Here is a 12,953-nt window from a genome sequence, read left to right as displayed (position 1 = left end):
GGGCCCTTGAGACGTAAGAGAGCTGCCCATGCATACGTTCTCTCTCCTTATCATCGTTACTGGCGCAACTGACCGACATACAATTCAAGCTAAAGTCATACAGATCTAAGGAAGAAAGGAAAAGCAGGCAGCGTGTACACAAATAAACAATTCAAATAAAGGGAAATCAAATTCGCATTACAACGATGAGTTCGTAAAAATTGCATGGCAAGAGCCACAGTACATATAATAGAAGTATAACAAAATAAAATGACAACGTTAAAGCAGGACGAGCCGAGACGCCGGGGAGCCTACTCCTCTTGCTCAGGCTGGACAGAGGCAACCCCTGACCCCTCCGAGCCCTGGCCTGAGGGGATAGTCTACGGAGGTACGGCGAGAGCAGCTACTTCCTCAGTGGTGGGGGCTGGATCATCGGAAGGGATCTCCACTATCTCTAGGGGCACCTCCTCACTCGGATGCTCCCCCAGTTCAGCCGCCCGCACCTCTTCAACAATCTCCCCAACCTCAGGGTCCTCAGGGGCGGCCTCACGGATAGCGGGGGGATAATACACGTTCTCTGCCTTCCACAAGTTGGACGCAGCCTCCACCCCAGCTTGTTTGAGGGCCTCAGCCCAGACCTGCGAACAATATCGCCTACACACCCCCGGGACTTGAGCCTTATAGGCGGCCTCTGCTGAAGCCATCCCATCAGCGTAGGCTGCGGCTTCAGCCTCCTCCTTGGCACGCTGGGCCATCTCCTTGCCACGATCAGCCTTGTCCTTGGCCCGCAGGGCCTGGTCTCTGGCCCATTCTGCTACCCTCTGATTCCCCTCGGCCTTAGCCACATCCGCCCGCAGATCAGTAATTAGATCCCTCGCGATCCGCAATTGCTCCTCCGCCTCGCGTAGATGCCTCGTCTGCTCCGTGGCCTGGGTCTGGGCGCCCTTAAGACCAGACAGCGCATTATCTCGCTCACTGGTCACCTCCTTCAGAGCCGCTCAGGCCTTGACGAGGTCAGCTTCGGAATTCTTCAGAGTACTGGTGACCTGGTATCGCCAGTCGCGCTCCTTTTTAAGGGCCTCCTTCTGGTCGTTTGTCGCCCCCTCCAACGCAAAGATAGCTTGGACGGCCTGTCAAAATGACCAGTGTGCGATGAGCCATATAATAGGAAAAGAGTGGGAGGAGAATTGAAGTTATAGCCCTTACCATCCCCACATATCGCTTAAGGCTGAGGAAGACCTGCTCGCTCGTCAAAGAGCTAAGCTCAGCCATGTCCGCCGGGAGCAGCAGGCTCCTCTCCAATGCGTCTGCCACGCGCGTACCCTCGCCCTCGTTGAAATCCCTAAGAGAGGCATTATCCCTTAATGGCTCCCTGTGGAGCATCGGGGCTGGGAGCCAGGCGTCGGCCCCGAACAAGGTGGCGTCGGCGACCTGCCTATCCGGACTCCTTCCGCCAATCTTAAGCTGCTTGGACGGCCGCAGAGCAGTGTCCTCCTCCTGTGAGGACACCGTCCTATCCCCCACGATCCTTTTACCCTTATCCTTCTTCTTCTTAGGGCTAGCAGGCATGGACCCAGAAGGCGAGCGCGTCTGAGAAGGAGAAGGAGGGAGCTTCTGCCGAGCGGAAGTCGACTTAGCCTTCGAAGGAGGAGTAGGAGTTTTTTGTTGGGACTCCCCCGGCTGGCCCTTAAGCAGGTCCAACATCTTGGTGGTGGGTTTCCTCTTGTAACCCATTGACGGCCGAGGAGGGGTTTCTGAAACAAGGAGGTCTGCTTCGCTCAAATTGAGATCACCCAAGTCCCCGGGGGGATCCTCGGACTGATCAAGATGAGCGAAAACTTCAAACGCGTCCCCTTCCCCCTCAGGAGCTTCCTCGGCGGCCTCGGCAAACAGTTGGGAAGAAGAGCGGACGGCTAATGTGACAGCTTCCTGGTCGGAGGGCTCCTCGGGGATTGAAAATCCGTCCTCGGTCACAGTAATCCTCTGAAGCCGAGGATCGTTGGCGAGGATGACGTGCTTCGGAACTAGGAACGATCTCTGGGCAGGTGTATAACCCAAAATTATGTGGGCGGCCCTAACCTGGTTGTCGTCCTCGTTTACGTACACTGGCGCCCTCAGCACCTTTTGCAAATCTTCCCGGTTAACCAGATGGAAGTGACGCTGAAAGGCGTGCGGATCTGCAAACGGAAAGCACCATCGCATTAGTAAAAAGAGAAAAAAGAAGAAAGGGGGTAAGGAAAAAAGACAAGAGCTTAAAACCCTATTTGTCTCCCGTTGCCCCACCTGGCGTTCCCTCTGTTGTTGGGCAGTGAAGGCCATCGTGCCACTCCCCTGACACAATGAGGAAATCCTCATAGAACCCCTTGCTGGACTCGGGGAGGCACTGAATGAGCCGCACCCTGTCGTCCCTCATCTTAAGGTAATACGACTTGCCCTTAAGGAGCTGAAGATTGTAACACCAGTTCACGTCATGGTGGGTCAACCTCAGCCCCATCTTCTCGTTCAGGGCGTCCACACAGCCCAGAATCTTAAAGACATTTATCCCACACTGGGTGGGGGCCAACTGAAAGTGCATGAGGTAATCCCTCATCACCGGCCCCATGGGGATCGTCATCCCCCCTTTAAGGAAGGCGACTACGGGAATTACCACCTCGCCCTCCTGCCTGTATATGTGCCACTCCCCATCCTCACAATGCCTCAGATTCACATTGCCGGGAATTTTATAGTCAATGATGAATTTCTCCATCGCCTCCTCAGTATCAACGTATTTCTTAAACCTACCCATCCCAGTAGACGCCTAAAAAGAACTAAGAAAGAACAGGCGAAGCAGAAAAAAGGGTAACGAGAAAGAGGGGCCAAAGAGAGAGCGACTTATAGGAAAGAGAAAGGGCTCCTCGGACAGGCTTTTGTGCTGGAGGTGCTAGTAAGGGTGTGTCTGAACTCGGGAAGGGCGCACGAATATCCTCGATTACAAATGAGGAACAGGAAGAAGCAGTTTGTACGGTTATTTATACCCTAAATCGAGGAACCATGCGGGTTTTCCCGCTCATGAATGCCAGACGAATCTCCACCTTTGGATGGATAACTCCTCATTGGATGTGGGGAGCACAGAGCTGCCTGGATTTAATGAAGGACACGTTACGTGCTCCGAAGCGTCAGCGACGTGCGCTTGGCAGGTGAATGGGCCCCAGCACTGACGAGGGGTGGGGGGGGATGAGGCCGTGGACGTCAAAATCCTCCTCCCCGCCCAAGGATGCGTGCAGCAAAATTTTGAGGGGCTATTGTGGGGCCAGGAAGTCGTATAGCCACGGCCCACTCCAAGCCAGGCCCAAATGGCCCAATCCGAGGAAGGATGACTACCCAAGGCCAATTTGGGGAGCAAACTCTTCTTTGGATCCACGCCGAGGATCCCCTCGTCCTCGGCGTACTAATGATAACTGTAGGGGAGGGGGGACAGACCCAGAGCAAGTTGTCACCTCAACACTTAATGCGTTCACCTAACCCTTTTGGCCGCATTAATGGGGATGCAACCCCCGGGCAGGGCTACATCGATCAGGGTGAACCACTTGAGCACAGATACGACCTCTGATGGGACAGGCAGCCAGAGGAGAGGCTAATGAACGATCAACTGAAGGAGGAAGAGAGTAATATATAAGAGAGACAAGCAAAATGTATAGAGGGGGGTCTTTGGGGGAGTGAAAGGAGGAAAAAAGCCTCCTCGGCCATGGGCCGAGGAGCATCCCCTAGTTGTAAATTGTTCCAAGTATTTCTTCAATAAAAGAAAAAGATGTTCATGCTTCATGAGCGCCGGTCAGCGCCTAAACCTTCAACCCACTCTCTACAAATTCATTGTTCTGGGTTCGTTGGGCCTATAACCAATCTCTTTTGGGCTTAGGCAACAAAAACCGACCCTACATTAGGTGTATTGCAAAGTGATGTGTTAAATGTTATAAAGTTGGGTTTTTAGGTGCTAAATGCTAAAATTTTTAAAACTTTTGATGAGAATGCTGTAATAGAAAAATCTTAGAAAAACTTATCAAAATCTTTGGTTACCTCTATTCCAAAGCCAACAACTACTTTGTATTGTGCTAAATTTACTTCTTCCACTTGCCAAAGAGATTCTCTAATTTTTTGACCCACTACTATTATCATAAATTTCTAGGGAAACTTATGAATTTGCATCCAATTTGTTGTCGCATTCATCTTGATTTTCGATGGTTGTATATCAACCTAAAAATGTTGCATCACAAGCAGTTGTTGATCAAAGCTCTATGGAGCATTAGTGATGACTGTTCACTATCTCCTTTTCACTGGACTTGTCAATAAATAGAAAAAATTTGTCATTGGCTTCCAAACCCTTGGCAAGCTTCCATATATACTTCATCGTGCCTATCATGGCTTCATTCGGATCAGTTTTGGGTCTGATCCGAACTTGACCCAATTAGGTCGGGTGACTGAGTTTTGGACCCATGTTTGACCGAATATTTGGGTTGGACCTAATGTTTCAGATCATTGGTTGGGCGGGTTGGAGTTGTCGGTTAGGGTTTCAATTAATAAATCTTTGGGTTTATTTTATTTTAATAGCTAATTTCCATAACAAATAAAATCAATGAGACATACAAAAAGAGAGATGAGAAACTGATATTATTTACACAAAGAAAATTTGGAGTGAGAACTGAGTTGGTGAGGAGGAGATAATGGTGACAATTAGGCTTTGGAGGGAGGATTGAGTGGGAAGCAAAAACAAGAACAACCCAAGTTGATTTCTTCAACCTTCAACCCATATTGATCGTTGGTAGAGAGGGGCGACGGCTAAGGTTTGTAGAGAGTAGTGAGCTGCTACGATTTGGCGTAGAGAGAGGCGAAGAGAGAACTAAGGGTCTGAGAGTTTGAGTCTTTGAGAAAGTGAGATTGAACGAAAGAGTAAGGTGAAGAGGTTAGAGAGAGAGAGAGTTCTTGTGACCGTGGGATTAGATTGTGGTTGTGGGATTAGATTGTGGCTATGGGATTTGGAATTGTGATAGCATATCAGATCAGAAGAGTGATTTGTAAACTATAATTGTGGCCGTGGGATTTTATGTTAGGTTCTAAGGTCTTAGGATTTTATGTATTTAGAACTCTAATTTGTAATGTTGGCAAACCATGATCAAAACATTGTATTTAGTCTTATTCGATCGAAAATCGCACAGGTTGAATTTTCTGCAGAATTTCCAACTCAGCCCTACTTCATTAAACGTTTAGGGTTTTATGTTTTTACCCTAGGTATATAAACAAAACCCTAGCCACGTTTTTGAAGGTTGTCGATATTGTATTGTTGCTCATACATTGCTGTTTTGTGTGAATCTCTTGTGAGATCTTTGAGGAGCTTTCCTTTACACAAAACTTAGGGTTTTCATGGTAGAGATGATTTCAACATCTTGAAGATCATTACTGTTGCAACCATTGGAACTTAAAAGAAAAGCAAGCGGGGAGCTTGTAGCTGATTTGAAGAATTCAAGAAAGAAGTAGTCCGTGGATTCGGAGCCTGCGCGTGGTCGTGTCAGGAAGTTCTACTGGTGGGTAGCATTAGGAAGTCGAGCGGGGAGCTTGTAGTCCTTTTGTACGAACTTCAATTCTTTCATAGTGAATTCAGGTTAGCCTTGAGGATCGGTGGGTCAAATCCTCTCCAGGTTTTTACCGTGTGGTTTCCTGGGTGATCATATCTTGTGTTATTTATTTTCCGCTACTTTATATTCTTGATACGATTGTTTGGATTGTTTTAACCTAGAATTGCTTAATTTGACTAAGTAACAACTTGGCTAATTAATATAGGCTACGCAATCTGGTTGTTTAAGGGGTCTTAAACCGTTCATTTTAGTTCTTGATTTTAATTTTAAGTTTTAAAGGTTGATTTGAAATTTGGGTAATTGTGCCATTTTGATATGAGATTGTGACTAGAGCTGTCATGTTAAAGAAAGAATAGTCTAAAACACTGAAACATAATTTGTGACCGTGGATCTTGAATATTGCTTTTGATTTAAACGGTTGATTTGGGAAGTCGGAACTTGTGTCAAAATTTTTTGACTACTTTCCAGTTACCAAAAAGTTGGGGTAGGACATGGTTGAGTAGTCATACATTATTATCTTAGTAATTCGGTCGGGTCGGTTAATTTGGTTGAAATATTGTATAATCCGAAGCCCAAACCAAATATTTGATTATTCTTAAGCTGGACCCGTGACTGTCCATTGTCTACATTCAGAGCCACCCGTGGGCCTTCAGGTCAGGCAGGTACAGTCGGGTAGATCGATTGGCCTGGGTTCTTGGATAGCCCTATCTTCAATATTGCTTTCATCTATAGCCAAACTTGAGACTTTTTCCTCTTCATATTAAAGCTCTTGTTCCATAGGTCTTGTAGACTGTCTATCATCCTCACTCTTTATGCTCAATAAACCTTAGGAGCTAGCATTTACATCCGGTATCCTAAAACCTATTGAAATACAAAATAAAGATTCTTTTTAACAAAATTACACAAAACATCCCACATACATCCTATCCTTAATTATTGTTCAAATTTTGCAAAATTATACGGTACGTTCTCCTTTAAATTTGGAGGGTTTCTAACTTTCTATGGTTGGGTGATTTGGATTACATTGATCTTTTTTGTAAGAAATTAAGAGAAAAATATGTTATTTAATATGATCCATTACAAAGTAAAGAATGAGACGAATAATATATTGTTAAAGTGATTATTTAAAATAAAATAGTACTCTCTCTGTCTCATTTTTTTTGTCCTCTATTCTATTTTAAGATGTCCCAAAATATTGTCCTGTTTCTAAAAATAAAAGTAATTAATTTACTAATGTACCTATTATACTTCTATTAATTTACTAATTCAATTTTTTAATAAATTTTTTTAAGGGTAGTTTTGAAAACTTATATATTTTTAAAAGGTAAACAAGATAATAAATAATGTTCCCTTAAAAAGTTTGACTTTTCAAACAAGACAAAAAAATTAGGACGAAGGGAGTAATATTTTTTAATGAGCTAAAATAGAAAACTTAATACTTTTTTAGAAAAAAGAAAATTTATATCTAAGTGGATGTGAATGTTCGAGAAAATATCTTGTGAGACGGGCTAATGTGCCCATTGTCTCACCCAAGATTTGTTCGCGGATGTTCTTATATCATCAAATAGCCCACAATTAAGGACGTATAGCTTGCACGTGGTCAAGGTACAATGCTCCCACAGATCGTTGAAGTAGACAATCTAAGATGGCTTTTGTTATAAACTTAAAAAAGAAAAAGAAAAAGAAACAGAGGTAGCAATGGCAGCTAGCTATTTTATTTTCCAAGTATTCATTCTGCATTTAGTTTAGTACGGTGCTTGTTTGATAATAAATTTTATTATTATTTGTTTATTTATAGTTTTTAAAATATCACTTTTTTTTTAAAGTACAACTATATTTTAATCATTTTGACAAATAAATTTCCAGTAAAAAAGTTACATTCAAATACAGTAATGCACTTTAATTTTGGGTCTCTAGCATTTGAATTTAAATTCTCTGCATTTCCCAAAGATTTTACTTTTACACGACTTATTTCATGATAAAAAAAAAACTTTATTTCTTTTTTATAAAATATGAAAGGCTTGACATTGGAAAGGGCCAAAGTGAAAGAAACTTCTTAGAGAAAATTATTATATAATCTTAAAATAGTGCTCCAAATTTTCACAATAGAGAGTGGGCCACACAAATGGGACTCACTCCCATTGTGACTACTAACAATTACCCATTACCTCATTGCAAAATAAGAATTCACCATAGTTAGTTACAATTTTTGTGATTTCCTTGTGAATAATTATTTACAAAATGCACCAATATATATACTTATACCGTGATAGATGTGATAGATGTCACGTTCTCTTGCAAACCCTCTACATTAATTAGAGACGTGACAGTTGGCTTAGATAAATTTATTTTTTTGCTAAACTGCTTAGATAAATTTATATAAGCTTATTAGATGCCAACAATTATGGAAAATGAATATCAAGCTCTTGTAATTATTGAATTGATTTTTTTGTTGTAGTACTACATAAATTGGTCCGAACTCAGTCTAAAAATTGCAATTGCATGAGAGATATGGATTGTCCTTTTCCTGAAGCTCAACATTCGAAGCTGTTGTCTGTATACACTTGCTTCCATATGTTTTGGGCAAGTTCCTCTTTAAACTAATCCTATGTTAGTGTGCTTAGAATACAAAACTCAAAGCAAACCACAAATGCTTATCTATTTAGGTATCTAAAGCACATGGTTACAGTCCTTACTTTCATGCTTAAACCTTTTTTTATTGTGTTGTCTTAAGGAAGGAAAACCAAAGACCATGGATGCCAGAAAAATTAAATTCCCTTCTCAGAAATTCCAAAACCCGATTGTAATATTTGCTTTTGCCCGTATGTCCTCTAGTCCTTGTATCTCAAGTTTAGGAATCCTCCTCAAAATTCTCATGCAGAATTATTATATTCACTCCTCTAACTTATATGATTTTCCTTATATGCTTCCTCAGATTCTTCCTTATAATCTTCCTTAATGCACCCGCATGATTTTTGAATTTTGAAAAGCCTCGCAAAGATGATAGAAAATTGTTTGTTATACTGAATAGGGAAAAGAATGGAAAAAGTGAGTCAGCTTTTGCTCGTAGTAGTCTTATTTTTTATTTTATTTTCTACTTTTGAACAGTGAAAATGTGGTAGCATGGAAACTATCAACTATGTTAGGGAAAACAACTGTAGTGTATGTGATACTGACAGATGTATATGATCATGGTTATAGTAAAATGAACGCAGTAAATTATAGAATATCTAAGTAGACACGGAATTAGTTGAGATGAGAAAGATAAAAGAAAAATAAAACACCAGATAAGGATCATGTTCATGTGTATTCAGCAAAAAAGGACTTACATATGTGTATGTTCCAAGACAAGGGGATTATTACTATTAGTATTGTAAATGCCAATAAGAGGAAAAGTAGGTGAATTGTATTTTATGGTATCATCAGCACAATCTTATTTACATGTGGCATGGTTGAGTAGTCTATTTAAAGTGGGGTTGCGGTTGGGAGGGAAGCCAGTCCTTGAATAAGGGAACAAAACAGTGTATGTCACTTGTGGTGTGTATAGGAAGCCGAAGAGTAATTAAGATATATGGACCGGTTCAAAAGGGGTGTGCTCTTCGTCACATGGTATTGCACACTAAATTCCTCTTACATGCCAAACTAAAATTCCTAGTGGATATCCAAAAGAATCAAACCTGGTCCTGTAATTTCATTTCTGGAATTGATCGGGGATAAGATCTTACAAATTTGGAGAGAGAAGCAATTCCTATTCCTACATCCTAATTGGCTTTGAAAATGACCATTCTTGTCTCATCGATGCATGCAAAATTTTTTGGCTGCCATGACTCACTTAAGGGACCCCTGCCTCGATTCCTCTCTTTTTCAAGAATATAGGGTGGCCAATCAGTACCACCCATGATAATACATGTCCTTTTAGTTCAACCCCACCTAGATGGAGAAATGAGAAATGAGAAATAAGAAATGCAAGCAAAGAAATTAAAGAAAGAAGGTATTAAGAGTTGAAACACGTGAAAACAATCAAAAAACAAAAAGCAAAACAGAATGAGAAAGAGAAGAAAGAGAAACTGCATAAAAATGATTTGTTCATGATACGATGGCCCGTGAGTAAGTAAGCCAAAGCTTAACTGCCTTCAATTCCCACCTCACCATTACATGACAAAACCTCAACTCCCACATAAAGACAACTCTCTGGCCGGCTATTTCACATGCCTCCAAATATTCAACAGAAGCAAACCCCACACCCCACCTCTTCTTCTTTTATATCACACATCACTCTCTCTCTCTCTCTCTCCCTTACCTGATCAACAAAATCAGGAAAAAAAGGGATACGAAGAGGGATTAGACCCTTTTGTAGCCATGAAAAAAGTATGTTCAATCACAGTTTCTCTTACTCTAGCCATATTGCAGCCTGTATAGCAACTGAGAAAGCCTGTCAATTGCCAAAGAAGGGTCTATTTTGCCTAATTTGACACGAACTAAGTTTTCTTGGGAGTAGAGTTTCTCATTCTGATCAGTCCCTTTTTCCCCCTTAGGTACAGCAATGAAATCCTCACAGAAAAAGCTGAACTGTCAATTTTCTTTGATTCATTTGCAGAATTCTTCCAAACTGTACCCGTAATTTTTACCACTATTGGATCGTTTCCCAATGGCAAAGGTACCCAAAACTAGTCAGGTCTCTTTCTCTCTTTCTGCTCATTTCTGATTCCTGTATTCCAATTTTTTATTTTTATTTTGTCTTTCTTTTATTCTTTCTGCTCTTTTCTATTATATTCTTGTACTCTATCTTTCAATGATGCAATTTACTGAGGCTCCACCACAACCCTTTCACCAAATGACTTCATTTTCCAATCCCACCATGAACAAAAACCAAATTCATAGGACTCGGCCGTGGCCTGGCTTTCCTACCTCAAAGTCCTTAGCAAGTTTTGGTGATGCCAATTGCATGGAGCAACTACTAGTCCATTGTGCCGACGCAATTGAAAGCAACGATGCCACTCTAGCCCAACAAATCCTATGGGTCTTAAACAACATTGCACCCCCAGACGGCGACTCAAATCAACGACTTACTTGCGGGTTCCTCCGAGCTCTTATTGCACGCGCAGCCAACAGTGGAAGTTGCAAAATGCTAGCAGCTATGGCAAATGCTCATTGCAATCTTGCTATGGACGTATACAAATTCTCAATTATTGAGCTTGCTAGCTTTGTGGACTTAACTCCTTGGCATCGGTTTGGATTCACAGCAGCCAATGCAGCAATTCTAGATGCTGTTGAAGGGTACACAGCCATTCACATTGTTGATTTAAGCATGACACATTGCATGCAGATTCCTACACTTGTTGATGCTATAGCTAATCGTCACGAGGTCCCTCCTCTACTCAAGCTCACCGTAGTCACTTCCTTAGAAGACGTCCCGCCCATCCTTGACCTTTCCTACGACGAATTGGGTTCAAAGTTGGTTAATTTCGCTAGGTCTAAGAATGTTATGATGGAATTTAGAGTGATTCCTTCAAGTTATAAAGACGGGTTTGCCAACTTAATCGAACAACTTCGGGTGCAAAATTATCTATACGCAGATAGCAATGAGGCACTAGTTATTAATTGCCACATGATGCTTCATTACATTCCAGAAGAAACCCTTTCAGCAATTCCCACTTCAAATTCAAGCCTTTATGCTTTTGATTGTTTACCGAGTTCCTCTCTTCGAACCATGTTTCTCAAAGCGCTTCGAAGTTTAGACCCCACCATTGTTGTTGTAGTAGACGAAGATGCAGATTTTACATCAAATAATTTGGTGTGTAGGTTAAGGTCAGCATTTAATTATCTATGGATACCTTATGATACAATGGACTCATTTCTACCGCGGGGGAGTATGCAGAGGCTGTGGTATGAAGCCGATATTTGCTGGAAAATTGAGAATGTGATAGCACATGAGGGCTTTCAGAGGGTAGAGAGGCTTGAGCCTAAAAGCCGGTGGGTGCAACGAATGAGAAATGCCAATTTTCGCGGCATTGCCTTTGGCGAGGATGCAGTCACGGAGGTTAAGACCATGCTAGATGAGCATGCAGCTGGGTGGGGATTGAAGAAGGAAGAAGAAGATCTTGTGCTCACATGGAAAGGACATAATGTTCTGTTTGCCACAGCTTGGGTGCTTGCTTGAACATTTTCTTTCGACTTAATTAGTTTGTAATATTTGTTCTTAAGTTAGCCTCTAATTCTTCTTCTACTAGTTTTAAGAATAGATGAGAGCTTATTGTTATGAAGGCTTTTGTCAGGTTGCCAATAAATTTGATACATTTTCATCTAGATATGATAACGAGTAACCTAAGAAACTCTTCTTCTCTTTTGTTCCCTGTGAATTGTGATTATGCGTCATTAATTTTCGAGCGTTTCTAATCTAAGAGATGATGGTGTGCATTTGTGATTAATTAATTTTTACTTCAAAACTTTTTGGTGTATGTGTTACGGTTGGAAAATTATAAATATTTCGGAGTATAATAAAATTATATGAATAGTAGGTCATGTAAGGACAACATGTCCTATAATAAATTTAATTATTTGAAACCACTATTATATAAAAAAATGGAATATGCTCTATAATTATGTGCTGTGGTCAAACGCTAATGTAAATTTTACTCCTTTATAAGTTAGGTACTAAGCAAATATTTGTTAGTACATGCCAATTTTACTTATCATGATTTGTGTTAAAGACTTAAAGATATATTTATATTGGGTTTATGAGGTTTCTTATGTGTATCGGTTCAAGAGGTCCAATTATACTGTAAAGCTCATGTATACCTAATTCTAGTTCCCAATCTTTATATATTGCTTTGCTAGGGTTCGCGGTAAACATCAAATTGAGCGTACAATAAGAATGTAGCTGCCTAGGCTTTATCTCGTAAACGTAGTCCATCAAGCCAAACTACAAAATTCTTTATTCTCTCTCTCGCTACAATTTTCTCTTTAATTTTAACATGGTATGAAAGCCACTTTTTTTATGGCCTACAATTGTTTCTGTCCCTTAAGAATCTTTGTCTTTTTACTCCACCAAAAGCCATCACAATCTCTATCAATCTGCCAAATTAGCAGATCCTCACGCCAAAAGCACCACCATAAATATTCCACCCAATAATCCAATGTTACAAAATCACATATCCACCATGGCCACCACTATCTTTGCCAAAAACCCATCTTTGTGGATGCTATTTAAGACTCTCAAGTTTTAATTATGGCTTGATTAATTTTAAGCTAATCACAATTAGTGCAGAATTTAGGTAATTAACAAATTAATCATCCGAAACTATAAGATAAAGCATGGATAAACATAATTGAAAAAAGCAATTAAATTAAGGGCAACAAGTAAAGGGA

At 41.1% G+C, this 12,953-nt stretch overlaps 1 protein-coding gene across 1 annotated transcript; it reads left to right on the top strand.

The window, feature by feature from the left end:
* Positions 1-9,651: 9,651 nt before the first annotated feature.
* On the top strand, positions 9,652-11,984 carry LOC112034031 (scarecrow-like protein 32). The gene has a single exon (XM_065772899.1). The coding sequence runs from the start codon at positions 10,378-10,380 to the stop codon at positions 11,743-11,745; it is 1,368 nt and encodes a 455-aa protein (XP_065628971.1). The 5' UTR covers positions 9,652-10,377; the 3' UTR covers positions 11,746-11,984.
* Positions 11,985-12,953: the final 969 nt, after the last annotated feature.

Source organism: Quercus suber, unplaced genomic scaffold (assembly GCF_002906115.3).
Source record: "Quercus suber isolate HL8 unplaced genomic scaffold, Cork oak 2.0 scaffold_66, whole genome shotgun sequence".
In the NCBI taxonomy this organism is placed as follows: Eukaryota; Viridiplantae; Streptophyta; class Magnoliopsida; order Fagales; family Fagaceae; genus Quercus; species Quercus suber.
Note: the sequence above shows the minus strand (reverse complement) of the source record. Positions and strands in the feature narration are given on the sequence as shown.

Excerpts from the sequence above, each read along its gene's own strand:
- LOC112034031 (XM_065772899.1), top strand. The coding sequence starts at position 10,378 with ATGATGCAATTTACTGAGGCTCCACCACAACCCTTTCACCAAATGACT.